This window comes from Lytechinus pictus, chromosome 7 (genome assembly GCF_037042905.1).
Source record: "Lytechinus pictus isolate F3 Inbred chromosome 7, Lp3.0, whole genome shotgun sequence".
NCBI lineage: Eukaryota > Metazoa > Echinodermata > Echinoidea > Temnopleuroida > Toxopneustidae > Lytechinus > Lytechinus pictus.
The window spans coordinates 31332987-31351403 of NC_087251.1; the positions used below are offsets into that span (position 1 = coordinate 31332987).

Here is an 18417-nt window from a genome sequence, read left to right on the forward strand (position 1 = left end):
AGGTACTGAAGGTATTGAAGAAAAGGAACACATCTTGAAAATTTGATATCCTTTGATTAAGCAAATGAAAAAAAAATTGATGCAAGACACAATTCATCATACAAAAAAGCAACACAATGCATTAAAAGGCAAACTCACTTCATTATCACCCTCCCCTGTGGGTATTCTCTCCAGAAGAATTTTGACATCTCCACATGTGATGAGACCGCGGGCAAGGCACAGAGCTCCAAACGCCTTCTCTGGTGGACTGAAATCCTGGAAAGGAGGGCCTACCAGTCTGTTGAAGAAGCCTAGATCTGAGTTGAAGTCCGTGATTGACTGCGAGCTTCCTTTATTTAAAAAAGATTGGGTCAAGGATTAAAAAAAAAAATTGTTGTCAAGTGACCAGGCACCACAAAACCACCCAAACTATTTTCATGATCAATTTAAAGGTCAAGTCCACCCAAGAAAAATGTTGATTTAAATAAATAGAGAAAAATAAAACTAACACAACACTGAAAATTTCATCAATATTGGATGTAAAATAAGAAAGTTATGACATTTTAAAGTTTGGCTTATTTTTCACAAAACAGTGATATGCACAACTAGGTGAGTCAGTCGATGATGTCCATCACTCACTGTTTCTTTTGTTTTTTATTGTTTGAATTATACAATATTTAATTTTTTACAAATGTGACAATAAGGACCAACTCGACTGAACCATATAGTATTAAACAATGCTAATTCCACATGTTCGGGAGGAATTAATCATTGTTTTACTTGGCAATGAGGAGAAATTAGAATATTTCATATTTCATGTAATAAAATACAAAAGAAATAGTGAGTGGATGACGTCATCAGTCTCCTCATTTGCATACAGACCAGGATGTGCATATAACTGTTTTGTGAAATTAAGCGAAACTTTAAAATGTCATAACTTTTTTATTTTACATTCGTTTTTGATGAAATTTTCAGTGTTATGTTTGTTGGATTTTCTCTTTTTATTCAAATCAACTTTTTGTTGGGGTGGACTTGTCCTTTAAATCACTTATGGGGTGTTTATTTTCAATTACTCCTATGTCTTGCAATTAATTGCAAATCTGTGATTGATTTGTAATCTGCTTCTCGAAACATGGAGTGTGATCTTATTTGCTACAATTAAACTTGATCTATCAGTTGTAAAATTGCAACCGAATATTTGCAATTGATTGCAAATATTTTCTTGAAACACCCCTTTAGAGAGATTATACACTTAAACATAATGACCCCCCCCCCCCAAAAAAAAAAGGGAAAAAAAGAATAGCAATTACTCCTAAATGTATACTTGGTTCAAGTTTGAAGTCAATCCTATAAATGGTTCCTTAATTATCATGAGAACGAAAAGGGAAAGACGGACAGGCAACCCAGAAACATAATCCTTACAGCAACAACCTATGGTGGGCTGAGGCATGAAGATGTTTGACACCACAGAAAGTTTGAATTCAATCCATTAAATGGTTCCTTAGTTATCATGAAAATGAAAAGGGAAAGACGGACAGGCAACCAGAAACATAATCCTTACAGCAACAACCTATGGTGGGCTGAGGCATGAAAATGTTTGACACCACAGAAAGTTTGAAGTCAATCCATTAAATGGTTCTTTAGTTATCATGAGAACGAAAAGGGAAAGACGGACAGGCAACCAGAAACATAATCCTTACAGCAACAACCTATGGTGGGCTGAGGCATGAAAATGTTTGACACCACAGGAATTTACTTATGGGATCTTGGGGATTATAGTTTGCCAATCTATTGAAGCACTCAGACTCATCCACCATTGTGCAACTTTAAGGTGACAAAAGAAGGCTAGAATTCAATAGAAGGCTAAAAGTCAATAGAAAATCTATAAAAGGGTCATCAAATTATAGTGTTGGTAAAGTAATAAGGCACATCCTGTATATTGTTACTGACATGCCTGATCAATGCAAAGGCTTAACCATTTAAAATTTATGGGAGATCAAAGCAAATTAAATATTTTTGGTCTTCAGAAAAATTAAAAATACAATACAAAAAGGATAAAAAAGATGAGATTAAAATATCAGAATGGAACTCAATGACTGATGTCATACAGAACATTCATAACCGTAACTGCTGCAGAGATGTCTTGGAGACCTTGCTGCCTGACGGCCAAAAAAACAGAAAGACCAATAAGACATCTCCATCTTTGCAGTTTTTATTCGTCACAAAAACAATCAAAATATACAAAACATTCATTGCACTTCAAGTAAACAGAACATTGATACAAACTGTAAGTACATAAAAAATATCCTAAATAAATTATTCTGTACTGTAATTCAACTTGTACCCCAGTCTCGCCGACAGGACGATCCATAAACCAAAAAGAAAGGGAGTACGGTATTACCCGTTGGTCCACGATCGTCTTGGCGGCATCGCCGGGGTATAGCACAACCCCAAAAATATGAAATTCTCATGTATTTACATGAACGAACGTATGACATAAAAGAACACCACTACAACATGAACAGAGGATAAAACAAACTCACAAAAAGACGATAAAAAAATACTAATCTACAGTGGTTACAATTTATGCGATGGGAAAATATTAATTTACGTTTTGCCATTTTACATTGAGTTTATTAAGTTTGTTTTTCTTTTTTGCAACAATTTCCTCAGTAACTTTATAAGATAAAATATAATAATTAAATTGTCTCAAACTAAGGAGAGTTATTATTTTTTTTGCTGCGACTGACAAGTTAGAGACATTGCAGTGATGTCCCTGTAAGTGAGATATGGCTCAAGTTTCTAACAGACAAACAATATTACTATATATAGCTCACCTTGGTGGAAGGAATGAAGAAGATTTATTGCCATGGAAACAGCATATTTAGGAGTGGGTGAGGAGTTGAAGAGCATTCCAACAGCACAACCAGACATTAAACCATTCTCTCTGGAAAATTTCTAACCATAAAATAGAAAAAAAAAGAAACACAAAATAGAAATTACAAATCCAACTGTTTCCTTCTGCAATTCATTCATTTGAATACACAAGTAGAGGCAAGAAATCATTGGAGAGATTAATAACCTCTTTTACACATATATAATCAGGGGACACATACAAGGATGTAGTAAAGGCTGGCTTCAAGACCACATTTTGCCCCCCTTTGGCTTTGGCCGGGGGGGGGGGGGGGACACATGAACAAAGTCTATGAGAGATGGTTTTCTCCAGCTGCCTCCTGACTCTGAATTACCAGCCTCGACTACATCTCTGGACACGTAATATATCATATACATGCTGGCAGTTAAGAATTATTTGTTCAGACTAAAAATCAATTTGATACAACTACCAGTAAGACTAACCTTACTACACATCATGATGACAAGATTCCCAACCAGACCCGACAGCTGGAATACCAAATCTCCTTCCTGTCCACTTCCAACCCTGTCTTGGGCACCATCAAGAATCCCACCAAGCTGCAGAGGGACAAGCTGGCACATCTGTAAGGCTAGTTTGGACAATGTTGAGCAGCATGCCGTCACATCGGGGTGTAGGGCAGTCCCAGGGACATTGGATGAAACCTCTGCTATCAAGGATGTTGTCGTGCGGTTCATGGCGGCAAGGAATTGTGGGAAATGTTTTGCAAGTGGGCTATGTACTAATGGGCTCCCTTCTAGAAGGTTGGATACTGAATATGAAGAAAACATGGACATTTTGCATCAACAACCTCTCTCAAAATGGAAAAAATATTACTTTGTTGTACAATAAATACTATCTGTTTTTTTTGTATTAATTTCTCTAAAAAGAAAAGAAAAATTTATCAACAATTTTTATGTTATCATCTAACTCATCAGTGAATTAAGCATGAGTTTTAAAGAGTATATACGAGCGCATTATAAGTTGCATAACTAGTAATATAAATCATCATTATTATCAGATTTAAAAAATACTCATAATAGAAAGAGAAAACTGAAAAAAAAGCCCAATAAGTTCTATTTACCTTTGGATGCTTGAATGTTCTTCATCAAGCCACCATTCTCTGAGACTAAAACCACAAATTGACAATCAATGACATCAGCTAACTTAGGACAAACTTCTGATAAAGCTTGAGCACCCTGTAAAAAAATATCAACAGTATGCAAAGATAGGCATACATAATTTTGATAATGCTACACAATACGACAAGAGGCGTTGAAGCTTTTATCCATTTATTTAAAGGTGGAATATGTCTCGTCCTTGTAAAGTCACACTTCTAACTTAGCCACCACCCTAACAGAGTAAGATAAGGTAGAAATATAAAAGGCTTATCATTTCTAGTTATTTTTCATATGGTAGGTGTTTTTGGTAAGGAAAACTTCACCCATTTTTCCCCTTTGATTTTTCTTTTTTTTTCTTTCACTAAAACCGTTATAATGTTTCAAGTCCAAAATAGATAAATACCCCATCAAAAAATTCTAGAAAGAAGTTAGCCAACTTGAAGTTGATTTATCATAAATCAAAACCTGTTTATTCAAGAATGTACTTTTTTTTAAAGATGAGAAAAAATTCAGCTTGGATTCATAGCAATGAATCAAAATAAAATAATATAGATTCTGGTGTTTAACTCCTCTTACAATATCTCGACCCTGAAACCTAGAAGTTATGAAAAATTCTGAAAATTACATTAAACTGTAAATATATCAATCGTATCTGTTTTATCTTACACCACCTGACCTTATGCAGTTTCCTGACGAGCTTGACATCAATGGCTGCCTCAAAGAAGACCCAACAAAATCTTGATACTAAATCATCTAGAATACCCTGACTGGGTCTTTTGTTATTTGAGCTGTTCCGTGAAGCAGTACTTCCTGAAATTCCTTTTACAGCTTGTTGGGTTTTTGAAGTGATGCTGTCTGCAAGCACTTGCCATTGTTTGATATTTCTGTCATTCCTGAATATAAAAGGACAAGATCAAATATAGCCTACTTACTTTACTATCTTTATATAAAAAACTAATGTGTAATTTTGTGTATTATGACTTGAAGCAAGATTATCATGTGTTTTCATGGAGAATTTGACAACATTCAGACATAAAGTTTATGACCAGCAGACATTATGTAATGCTACTGGAAATTACTGTATGGTCAATCATTATCTCACTATTCTCTGGCCCATCAGTTGCACACGGTGAAGCAGGCTTGGCCACAAAATTTCTGGGAGGAACACTGGCAGGGTTGGCAGTTTTTTTTAATTGTTTAAAAAAAATATTTTAATAATCTGATTTATTTGATTTAAATCAGATCATTTTAATTCAAATTTGATTTTTTTTTTTCTTAAACAAAATATTTTAAAACAATCTGTAAACACCCAAAATATAATCCTTTACCTGACATGAACTTTGAAATCATACATTTCACTACCCGTAAACTGGGGTGGGGTGACTTTGGACACAACAGGGAGGGGTATTGTTTCGTTTAATAGTAATGGTGGCGATAGTTACATTTATATAGCACTTCATATGTTGGTTTCTAAGCGCTATATAAATGTGACTATCACCACCATTACTATGTTAAACGAAACAACACCCCTCTCTGTAGTGTCCAAAGTCACCCATGTGTCCAAAGTCACCCCAGTTTACGGGTCCTAAAATAATTCTTAGCTTTTTATTAACATAATTAAGTCAAGTCAAAATGGAATTAATAGAAAATATTAACATCATGAAGATGCTGAAAATTTCTGCTGTGTCTGCGTCCTCTGATGTAGGGAGCTCCTACTGACTGGTTCAATCCAAGTTGATGAACTGTCTTGGTACAGCTAATGCTGCATAGTTGGTGTTCCTATTCAAAGCTCTTAACATGAAATGAAGATCAGTTTCTTTGAAAGCATTCCTTGACTCTGAGACTAACATTCTCCGAAGAGAAACATTTTTTTATTTTCAAGCCAAGGACTGAAGATCATATATGTTAAAGACAAGTGGAACGCCTCTGGCAGTCTCGCCTGCATTACGCGATTTAATATAGCAGCAGTGCTAACTTTGAAAACTACTATAAAATAATCATTCACAAAAACTCCATTCATATAATGACATAATACCACGTTCATTGACCATAAATGACATTTGAACGGTGACTTAAGACTTGTCAACTACATCCATGTCCACATTTCAATCACTCTATCTATAAACTTTCAAAGTTATGATGGCAATTCAACAATTACCCCAACATGGCCTAAGTTTATTGACCTTAACTGACCTTTGACCTTGGTTTTGTGACCTGAAACTCACAGGGGATGTTCAGTGATACTTGATTACTCTTATATCCCAAGTTTTATGAACTAGATCCATAAACTTTCAGAGTTAGGATGGTAATTTAACAAATACCCCCAACACGGCCAAAGTTCATTGACCTTTAATGACCTTTGACCATGGTCATGTGACCTGAAACTCGTACAGGATGTTCAGTGATACTTGATTACTCTTATGTCCAAGTTTTATGAACTAAATCCGTAAACTTTCAGAGTTAGGATGACCAATTTAACAAATACCCCCAACACGGCCAAAGTTCATTGACCTTAAATGACCATTGACCATGGTCATGTGACCTGAAACTCGCACATGATGTTTGCTAATACTTGATTAACCTTATGTCCAAGTTTCATGAACTAGATCCATAAATTTTCAAAGTTATGATAGTAATTCAACAAATACCCCCAACTTGACCAAAGTTCATTGACCCTAAATGACCTTTGACCTTGGTCACGTGACCTGAAACTCGAGCAGGATGTTCACTAATACTTGATTAACATTATGCCTAAGTTACACGAACTAGGTCCATATACTTTCTAAGTTATGATGTCATTTCAAAAACTTAACCTTCGGTTAAGATTTTGAAAATAATTCTCCCAACATGGTCAAAGTTCATTGACCCTAAATGACCTTTGACCTTGGTCATGTGACCTGAAACTCAGGCAGGATGTTTAGTAATACTTGATTAACCTTATGTCCAAGTTTCATGAACTAGGTCCATATACTTTCTAAGTTATGATGTCATTTCAAAAACTTAACCTTAGGTTAAGATTTGATGTTGACGCCGCCGCCGCCGTCGCAAAAGCGGCGCCTATAGTCTCGCTCTGCTATGCAGGCGAGACAAAAACTGCATTTATTTTTTGCTTGTTTAAACCTCCTTTCTTCTTCGAACCATAGTTGGAACTCTTTTGACTGTTTCAAAGCACTGACTTGCAAAGCTCTGACCAATTGGGTAAGAAGTTGCAAGTTGATCTGAATGATTTCTTTTACAATAAACCTGAATTTGGCACTTCTTGACAATTTTGCTAAAAATGAGAAAAAAGGTTCTACAGCTACAATACTAGAGAGTATGTATTTAAATACATTTAAAATAATATAATGTTGAAATAAAGGACCAGGGACAATGCAGGTTTTATGTATTATTGCACTCAATTCAACACATTTACTGAGAAATTTACAAAAATAAATTCTCACTTTTGGCATAGGGCATTAAATGTATGGTTGTTGCCAAGATTTAGTGTCATTTACCTAGAGCAAGCAAACATATTTTTTTCGTGGATTACTGAACCTTTCTCAGTGTACCCGCTGAATGAAGCACAATCATGTACAGAAAGTCTGAACAGGCCTTGGTTCAAACTCATCCTGGTAAAATTCTCTGATGGAATTCAACCTTATAAGTTCATGTTTTCTGTTTTTTTAATTCCTCTTTTTAAATTTTTTGTTCCGAAGTGCTATTGCTATGGATAGATATGAACAAATTGTTAGTGTTGGAGAGCAATATGTAGTAGTTCATGTGTATGATCAGAATAGACGAAGTGCCAATAACCCTTGACTTACTCTTATATTTTCTTAAAAATTGTCCTCTAAAAACACTTTGGGATTTAGACATAAAGAAACAAGGACTTTCTTTACAAAGAAAAAGTTTACATGGAAAATTGTGTAAATCCACTTATTAAAGTGAAGTAGGGGTCTAAGTGTTAACAGCTTGTAGGCTACATGTACATCTTTGATTTTACAAGATTAACTTGATTTTATTTACTTGATTTCAATTACTTTGAGTAGACATGAAGGGTTTATTCATGCTTGGATGATAAAAAGTTGATAAAATCTTTTTCTTTTTAGAGTAAACAACTGTAACTGCCACAACAATAAAAAATCATCAATCGTGGAAGTGATTTAAATCAATGATTTTTTAAATCAGAGTGATTTAAATCATGATTTAAATCATGATTTAAATCACGCTTTAAATCAACATGAATTTTATCAGCCAACCCTGTACACTGAGGGCATCTTGCATGAAGCTTTTGCCAGGCAAAAGAACAAAAAATCCGGCAAACAAGATTATGCCTTTGCAATAACATACTGAAAAATGTTGGCAAAAATTGCCAGAGATTTTCTTCTAAGTATCAGGCCCTGGGTGTGCTATCCCCCGAGAAGTCTATGTTTTGGACATCTCCAATGCTATTCACAAAGTCTGGAGTCAGCAAGTATTAGTAAGTAGCAACTCCCCATGAAAGCTGATGCAAATCTTCCTTTAATAATAAAAAATACTGTGTATGAATTTACCAAATAAATCAAATAAAAAATATTCCATGACTGCAACAATTAACAGACTTACAAACTCTGCTTTCCAATTAATCACTAGAATCCTATACAAACTAAATTTATATTGCCTTTTTTCATTCATAATTTTGCTAACAATGCATCGTATCAACATAAGACAAATATCAACAAGAACATATCTAACTTTTCAGGTAGGTATTTACATTCTCTATCATGTCTACAGAAAAAAAACATTTACATATAATAAAATGAGATAAATTGAATTCAATATTAAATTGAATATTTTCCAATTAAAAAATAATGACATTAACTGACTTACATTGTTATTTGTTATGGCTAAAATGTAAGCAATTACATATCAAAATTCTAGATGAAAAGGGAGATGAAAAAAAGAAAATATATATATAAGAATTTCAACAGTAATGATATTGGCTGATGAGTAAAGACTGATAATACTGTCTAATACTTGAATACATCTTACATTATCAAGGAGTATTGACATGAGAATGAACAAGGCAACTAAACTTCTGTTGCTCCAATACCCACCTTTCAATCTTCTCTGCAAATTCTTTCAAACTTTGAAGAATTTCTTCCCAGCAAGAAGTTTTTCTAGCAGAGTTTTTTACAGACTTACTTCGGCTTTTAAATAGAGATAAATGAGCCATCTTGTACCTGGAGAATCAAAAGAAAAAATAAGAAACAATTAATAAGAATTTAATATCAAAGATATTATCTCATAGCATAGCGAGTCAGTGCAAACTAAAAATTTTAATTTGGATGACTCATGGATGATCATCCTTCATCAACATATCACTAGAAATGAAGCTATTAATACTAGTGTGAGGTTTAATTTCGACTAAGATGATTAGTTTATTTGTAAACTACTATTGTATGACAAATTTTAATGATTCCGAAATGCTAGATTTTGTATAGGGCAGAGATGAACTACTTATGCATTGTGATGGTCCCCTACCTTAAAAATAACTTTGTTTTCAATTATCTTGCAAAGCAAGACAATTGGGAATTTGGGATTGACCTTTTAATGAATAATGTCACCATCAAAACCACACCATGACCATTCACCACATGCCCATGCCTGGCTACAGCTCAATTTGTAACAAGCTTCCCCAGTAGGGCTATAATATACGTAGTCGCTTATCTTATACAGGTGCACACTGCAAAGCCTAACCTAGAGAGAGCGCCTGACCGCGAAGTGGGCCACGGGCGCTCATACTGGGTCATGCAATGCCCAGTGCAGTTCTCCTTTCATTGGCTTTGCATGTTTACTAGCCAGAATCGACTATTTTTGCCAAAGCCTTTTTTTATGATGTTTAATAGCTTCTTTCATTAGATGTTTATCTTTCTCCTTCATTTTATTTTATTCCTTTTCTTTTCTATTCTTTTTTTTCTCGTTACCTATCTAACGTTAGACTATCCCTTTTTTTTTTAAAAACAAGTTCACACCTAGTTACCAATAATGCATATAGCATTTCCATTTATTTGAAAGCAGGATAAAAGAGCATTGTACATTAAATGCCTCGCTCACCTGCTCACGTACATAGCTGCCGCGGCCGGGGATCGAACCCCAGACTTTTTCATGTATTAAGCCAGGCGCCTTAGACCACTCGGCCACGGCACCTCTTTCCTCTTTTCTTTTCCTTCTTTTTAATCTTGTTCTCTTTACCTATCTTTTCCTTTTTTATCATTTCGATTCTTTTTTCCTTTCCTTCTTTTAAATTTTGTTGTTTTCTTTTCTTTTCATTTTCTTCCCTTTTTCTCCTTCCTTTACAATTTTCTTTTTCCTTTTTTTCTTCAAAAAATAACAAAACTGGTCAGACATACTCACTGGAATTAACTAATCGTAACCAGTTTCGTCAATGCTTCATCAATTCAACTTCTAACCGTTATAGCCATATAGGTTGGTCAAGCGCTGGTCTTCCAGGCGAGCTCCCGGATCCCGAATCCCATCCCATTGACTTTGTACACAAAACTAAAGGCTAAGCGAGCACAGCTCAGAGTCACGACGAGCGTATTTTATGCATGCATGTGTTTACACTTCGGAGTCCCAAACTTCAATGCATGATATCACTACAGCAAACACAATCTTCTGATTGTCCTACAAATTACTTCCTTACGAATACGACAAGAAACAGGGCAGAAATTTAGTCGAAACTTTCCTTTCCGATAATCTTTCTTTTGCACCAGATCGTAGCTATGGAACGCTAGAAAAGTTACGCAATGTTAGCCAGCTTGTATATGGTACGCGAAAACAATACAATAAAACTTTGGTCACTCTAAAAAAAAAAAAAAAATACAAGAAGAGCCAGAGGCGTATCCAGGGGGCCGAAGCGGCTGCGGCTTCCCCGAAAGGCGATGCAAACAAAAGAAGAAAAAGGAAAAGAAAAGAAAAGGGAATTAGGAGAATTAAAAAAAAAAAAAAAAAAAGGAGAAAAACTAACGAGAAGGGCGATTCCATACGTGTCGGGACATTTTGGCTAGCCGAATTCTTGAGCAATAAAATAGTATTTTTTGTCAATGATAAAGCTATAGTGGGTAGTCATGTGAAAAACTAATAACCAACACAAAAAATTGATCATGGGTAAAATATAGGTGAAAATGTTGTGTGTCGTACGGGACGCAGAAATGTCCCGTACGACTACACGCAACATTTTAAGCTCTAATTCACCTACGGACAACATATTTTTGTTGGTTGTCAGTTTTTTGCATGTCTACCCAGTAGTACTTTAATATTACCACAAAGCAAATTGAAGTTCTTCGTTTGTTTGGTCAGCAGGTTGAAAAATGTTGTGAAAATGGCTGATTTTTCTAGCATGGAATCGCCCAGAAGAGGAAATCAGCACTCAAGAAGGGCCTTAAAGGGGAATCCAACCCAAATAAAAACTTGTTTTTATAAGGAAAAGAAAAATCAGACAAGTTGATAGGTGAAAGTTTGAACAATATTGGACAAACAACAAGAAAGTTATGGATTTTTAAAAGTTGTATATATTGGTAATCACTATACACATGGAGACTTCAAATTGGCCACATATGGGATGTCATAGTGATGTAAGGCAAGGACTACTCTTCCATGTACTCCAATACATATTATGGCTAAAATTTCATTTTTCCCAAAACTTTTATTTCAAATTATATTTTTGTTTCATGAGGACATAAAACAATATACTACCTGGGTTATATTTAGATTACTGCCCCAGGGGAATGGGTACTTAGGAGAAAACCACAAATCCCTGATAATAAAGTACATGGCCTATGGGAAAGTTGTCCTTGCCCCTTGTCATAATTTACTTACACAGTTGCCAATTTGAAATCTACATAGTATTAGTGATCTCAATTTTAAAGCAGCTATAACTTTCTTATTGCTTGTCCGATTTCTTTCAAACTTTCACCATTCTGTTTAATTTATTTTTCTCCTTCCCAACACAACATTTTATGGCCAAGGCTGGACTCCCCTTTAATTCAAATCAGTATGTCCAAATTTCTGCTCTCGCATTGTTTATTGGGTTAAGTTATAAAAAAAGGTGCGTAAATTTTCAATTTTTCACTGGATCGGAATATTAAACTCTTTCGGCTCGCACTTCGGGCTCGCATCATTTTAGGGTCTAAAAGTCTAAATCTAAAAAAAATATATAGATCAGCTCTTCGCACTCGCATGAATAGTTAATTAGATACAGTGGCATACCTAGGATTTTCCACAGGGGGGGGGGGGCAAAACCGTCCGCCAAAAAATTTAACAAGCAAAAAAAAATAATAATAAGTTCTTCAATCACATATGAAGGATTTCGTAACAGAAAAAATTTGACAAGCCAAAAAAAAAAGGTCTTCAATCAGAAATGAAGGATTTCGTACCAGAAAAAAATTTGACAAGTAAAAAAAAAGAAAAAAAAAAGCTCGTCAGGGGGGCAATAAAGGTCTTCAAGCTCGTCAGGGGGGGGGGCAAAAAGGTCTTTCAAGCTCGTCAGGGGGGCAGGGATACGTCCTTTGCACGGGGTTGTGGCTCGTCAGGGGGGGGGGGGCAGACTGCCCCCTCTGCCCCCCGTAGGTACGCTAGTGATTAGATATCAATCTTACATGTTCATGAAAAAGATGCTTATATAAAATATCGGGCTTTCAGGTCAATAATTTGACGCTACACTTGATCCTTATATAGTTTGATCAGATACACATCCTGATCAAAGTTACATTAAAGGATTGAATGTCCAGTTTTCAATATAGGGTAAAAAGATTAGCTCACGCTTCGTGCTCACATCACTTGTAGTAGTATACAATAAGTGCTTAAAATGTCCAGTAAAAAAGTCGGGGGGGGGGGGATGAGCTCGCGCATTGCTCCCTTGCTCTCACAGCGTTTATTTAAATAAATCTATTTAAATATATATCCTATGCTGTCCATAAATACAAAAACTACTTAGAATGTCAAGTCAGAAAATTAAAAGAAATTAACTTGCGCTTCGATCGTGAGTTAGTTTCTTATTTTGTTCATGGTTACAAAACGTGCTAAAAATTGCCATATTATATTTCAGGTCGGAAAAGCAATAAGTTTCTGCTCGAATTCGCGCTCGCATTATTGGATTGGTGAAACATGTATCCTTTTCATGAGTCACTGCAAACAGTCAGCAGAAAATATCTAGCATTGTTGTTAAGTTGGATATGCATTTTTTTAGGATTACAAAATGTACCCACTATATTCGATTTTCATGTCAATATACATGAAATATCGATGTTTTTTGAGCCGTCGCGCTTCTTGCTCGCATTCTTTATTTAGACTTTAAGATAATACAAAGCTAAGATGTATTACAATTTTTAAATCTTTAATTTAAGTTAGGAAAACTCCATCAAAAAACAACAAAATTCAGCTTTTAGCGGCCGATGTGGAAAATGTGGATGAAAATATTTTTTCGCCCTCCCATTGGTGAAATTAAGCTGAATCCGCCTCTGAAGAGCTTCTTTTTTTCAAGTTGATTGGTTGAAAGTAAAGTAATTGCAAAAATATGGTCTCTTTAGTTACTTAGTCACTCTGAAGTTAAGTTTGTAACTGATTTTCAAATTTTGACTCAAATGCACTGACCTAATCCTGACTTTTTTCTTTTTTTCTTTTATTCAATTATACCACTCATTTTCTACTCAAATTTCAACCAGTTTTTAATCGTTGATGTCATTGGCGTACATAGGGATTTAGGGGACCATGGACCCTCCCACCCCCCCAAAAAAAATCACGACTAAGAAAAAAAAAACGGAGAAAGAACAGAAAATTGAAAAGGGTGAATTATGAAATCATTTTTTTGAATATTGTATCAAAATCTGTCACAAAATTAGATTTTTGTATTGGAAAGGTAAAAAAAATTGCTTTTAGTAGCATATATATATATATATATATATATATATATATATATATATATATATATATATATATATATATATATATATATATATATATATATATATATATATATATATATATATATATATATATATTTCTCTCTCTCAGCTCTTTATAAATTTTGCCCCATATAGTCTGTACCATTCATTTTTGTTTTGCTCATTACGCCAACTGTTTTTATAAGACCCAATGTTTATAATAATTATCCTGCATTCAGCATGTATAGATCGATTATCCATCAACCAGGTGCGGACCCACGGGGGTGGGCAAGTATGATCTACTTGTCCCCCTCCATCTTCAGAACAATTTTTTTTTTTTTAAAGAGGGTGACACAATTAAAGAGAGTGAAAATAAGGAGAAGGGAAGGGGAAATAAAATCATCAGAGCTAGGGGAAGAAAGATTCCTTACGAAACGGGCCCTGCACCTCCTCCCCCATTAAAAAAAGCGAAATGAGGGGGGGGGGGGTGAAGGAGTCGGGGCCGAAACAACCTTCATGCGAGCTCATCATCTGGGGAGTGTTTCATGAAAGAAATGTCGGGTGTTTTATCCTATAAGTCCCGATTTATTCGACCATGGAGATAACACAGACAGTTACCAAAGGTTAAGTAATAGTGATTCTCAGCCAACCAGAATCAAGGAGAGATGTCAGATTTGACAACTTAAATTGTCCGACAAAAATGTTGATGAAACAATCCCCAGATACCAAGGAAAGAGAGAAGGAAAAGAGAAAGGGAATAAAGAGAGAACTTGAAGAGAGAAATAAGGAAAAAAAAATAGCCAAAAGAGAGAGCATGAAAAAACGAAATATCAGTTGTGATTTTTTTCTCCACAAAACAAAATTTGTGAATCTATGGAGCCTAAAAGGCAAATGTAAAAATTTTATAGGCATATCAAAAGAGGGGATGGGCGAAGCGGCTATATTTATATACACAGCTCCCTATCGGCGGCATAGAAAATGGAAAGAGACGAGATAAACGGGAAAAACAAAAGAAAGTGAATGAAAGGATAAAGAAAAAAGCGGAAGAAAACATAAAGAAAAGGAGGGGAAAATTAAGACAAAAGGAGAAGGGGAAAAATTAGCAAATAGCAATCATTTCAGGTCATTATTCGCCCTAACATTGTCCGTATTATTAAATACATATCCTGTTTGATTGCAGTGCACTTAAAATTTCTCGTTTTCAAGTCAATAAAAAAATAACAAATTCGTTCGTGCTTTGCTTTGCTTTCACTGTTTCTTTTTAAGATACACATCATACACCACTGCAAACAAGTGCTTAAAATATCCCGTTTTCAAGTCAGAATATAACAAAAATTCATGCAAGCGCTTCGCGCTTATATTATATATATAACCCATGCAACAATTCGAAGAAAGTCCTTGTCATGATGTCCTAGAAATTTTTTTCATAATGATTTGATAATTTGTTCATTTGAACAGGGGCCGTTGAACTATAATGAAAGATTGGGGAGCAGGGGCGTAACAAGGGTCGGTGCATGGCCAGAGGGGGCAAGAGCCAAACAATTTCCCGGTCATATCATTGAACAGGCAATGGCGTCATGAGGCAGAAATATGGTGATATGGTGTATCGGGCAAAAAATAAAAATGCGAGCGAGCAAAAATTTTGACATTTTTATTACAAAATCAAATTTTGTGATAGATTTTGACTTAATGTTAAAAAAGATGATATCATATTTCACTCTTCTCTCTTTTTTTTTGTACGCCACGGTGAATAGGATTTTTGTTATAATTGTGCGCATCAGGGCGAAGCTCTGTATGCTCGAGGGGGCCCAGTATGGCATATGTGGCAAGAAGTAGCTTAATATAAGTCCCGAGCGAGCGAAGCGAGATGAAAAAATCACCTTTACATGATAATCCAACATGAAGATAGATTTTGACGTGATATTTAAAAAAATATAATACACTTTTTCTTTGCTTTTCTTTCTTTCCTCATTTTTTTTTGGTTTGGTTGTAGAACTTTTGGGGGCCATGGTCCAAACTCATCCATACAACAGTGCTATGTGGGTGGGGTTCGGGGCGGAGCCCCGGAACCTCTTGATATTAAAGCCATGTTAAACCTTACAGATGGCCGCTAATTTTAATCAAATTGCGTGTATAGCTTTCACACATAAATTCAATGCAGTTGTGTTCCGTATTCATCCAAATATTTTGAGGGGGAACACCATAGCAAATGTGGGAAAATTTGTAAAAAGTCACCAGCGATCGAAGCGAGCCAGAAAGAATTTTTTTTTTTAAATGAAATTCTAATTCTAATTATGTGATAGATTTTTACATCATAGCAAATATCATGCCATGTATTTTTTTCTTTCATCTCATTTCGCTACCTCCTTTATTTTCTTTTATTTCCCCTTTACTGTGGAACAACCCCCCCCCCGGTACGCCAGTGCTTCAACGCAAAGTTTAATGCAGGAATGGTCCATACAGGGGCCGTTATATAGCCCTTTAAAGGTTACAGATGAAGAGCCCCCACTGCACAGGGTCTTGGACAGAGCCCCGGTAGCTTTGGAGATTTAACAAGTTTATAATAGACTTTCATACAACATTATGTTATATACCATCCATCTTTCTTCCCGCTCGTTATCGTCAATCCTCGGCAGCCTGGTAGTTTTATCTGGCCCCTTTTTTTTATTTCCAATTTAGATTTTGGCTTATTCCATTCTACCTTAATTTCCCGCTTTTGGTCATCTTAAATTTATTTTCCTGTCTTCATGCTAATATATTAGTATAACAGGGAGAGTTGTTCTTTCTCACTTGTTCTTCTTTCCTTCCTTTTCCCGTTTTATTTCCGTTTTCCCTTGTTATGTTTTTTCTTAGTTTTCTTTTCCCTTTCCCTTTCCTTTCCCCCTTTCTATTTCCTTTTCCCCTTTCCTCTTTTTTCCTTTCCTTTCCTTTTCCCTTTCTTTCTTTCTTTCTTCCCCCCCTTTTTTCCCCCCTTTTTTTTCCCCCCGGTGAACTCAGCCAGGGGGGGGGGGGGCAGCTTGCCCCCCTGCCCCCCGCCTGTTACCCCACTGTTGGGGAGAGGGCCAATGCAAAAAAAATAAGATGGTAAATTTTATTTTGAAAATGTGTGTGTGTGGGAGGGGGCTGAAGCCCCCAATTAGCTTACCGGTTTCGCGGCCCATATATTTATGCTTGGATATTCAGGAAATATTCTCTGCTAGGGTGTTATATTAAATTTGTGCTGAAGTATTACCCGTGGCCGCAGTATGCAGCATAAGGGGGAGGGGCAGGGGACAGTTTCCCCCACCCAGAGAGTTTGAAAATTACTTTTTTTACTGAAAATTTTCACCAAATCAACCAAAATTGTGCATAAAATTTCACTTTAGAAAATACAAAAGAGTCCCAATGACGACCTCTGTCACTTCGCTCCTCGCCTTTTACTTTCTTCAACATTAGTGTTTTACACGTGTGCCCCCCGGAAAAAATGTATGTGTATATTACATCATCTCGCCCACTAACTAACTCAATAGAGTTATAGGTGGAATGATAGGTATATATACTTATACTTTTTCAAAATATATTGTTCCTTCTTTCTTTCTTCCTTTCTCTCTTTCTTTCCCCATTTTCCCAACAACTTTAAAAGTAAAAAAAAAAAAATGGTCGGTCCCACTTGCTCCCTGTGACACCACCTATTCGTTCAGTGGCACCTTTTAAAACGACTTCTGCTCGCCTTAATCTTAAGACCCTTTCCTATCCGAGATCATAATAGAATGGTGCCCCAATGTAAGGTCATTTTGGCGTCCCCATTTTGTGCCCCTTATTTTAAGACCAATCTTGCGCCAACTGATTTTCCGGTCAATTTAAGGTATATCCTTTCTAAGTTCAACATCAATTCGACGCCCCAAAATAATATCCATTACTAAGAATAATTTGACGCCCCTATTTAAATTCAAATTCTAATTTTATGGTGCCCCTAACGTTAAGTCACATTGGTCAATACCAAATCAAATCATATGGTCAATTCGACGCGGCTCCTAGAATATTTGCCCCCTTTTCATCTCCATTCTCGTTTTCTCTCGACCTCCCTTGGCGCCCTCTTTTCTCTTACCTGAGAGGCCATGTGCCATGGCCAGGAACACCCCCCACGGATACGTGCATGGCTACTTTTTCAAAAAAAATCTAGCTGATAAGTTTTATTTTTCAGAAACAATTAGGCCTATGATATACAACACGCAAAAATTAATGTCCAGCTTTCAACTCTGATTGGTTCACTGTACAGCGGAAGGAGGGGGGGGGGGGGGGGTCGTTTTGTCAAAACTTCTATTCTCGTCGATGCAGAGACCCGGTTGACTATGGGCGTAGAATGTGTCATCAGTTGCCTTCTCAAAAATCTGACAAGCAAGCAGCGGGCTAAAAAGAAATACTAACAATAATAATAATAAAAAAAAAACATATGAAGGGGAGGCGAGCCAATCGTTTGTAACCCTGCATGGACTTTTGGCCTGGATATAAAAGCGAAAAAAAT

At 35.9% G+C, this 18417-nt stretch overlaps 1 protein-coding gene across 1 annotated transcript in view; it reads right to left on the bottom strand.

Moving 5' to 3' along the window:
* Window positions 1-10773, bottom strand: part of LOC129264566 (tRNA (32-2'-O)-methyltransferase regulator THADA-like) — a 41375-nt gene extending 30602 nt beyond the window's left edge. Inside the window, exons 1-7 of the mRNA XM_064102491.1 lie at window positions 10387-10773; window positions 9087-9212; window positions 4688-4904; window positions 3975-4089; window positions 3337-3662; window positions 2817-2937; window positions 139-329 (exon numbers count right to left, since the gene is read on the bottom strand). Of these exons, the coding sequence (XP_063958561.1) occupies window positions 139-329; window positions 2817-2937; window positions 3337-3662; window positions 3975-4089; window positions 4688-4904; window positions 9087-9205 (1089 nt within the window). The 5' untranslated portion in view covers window positions 9206-9212; window positions 10387-10773. The remainder of the gene's footprint in view (window positions 1-138; window positions 330-2816; window positions 2938-3336; window positions 3663-3974; window positions 4090-4687; window positions 4905-9086; window positions 9213-10386) is intronic.
* Between the last annotated feature and the right edge of the window lie 7644 nt (window positions 10774-18417).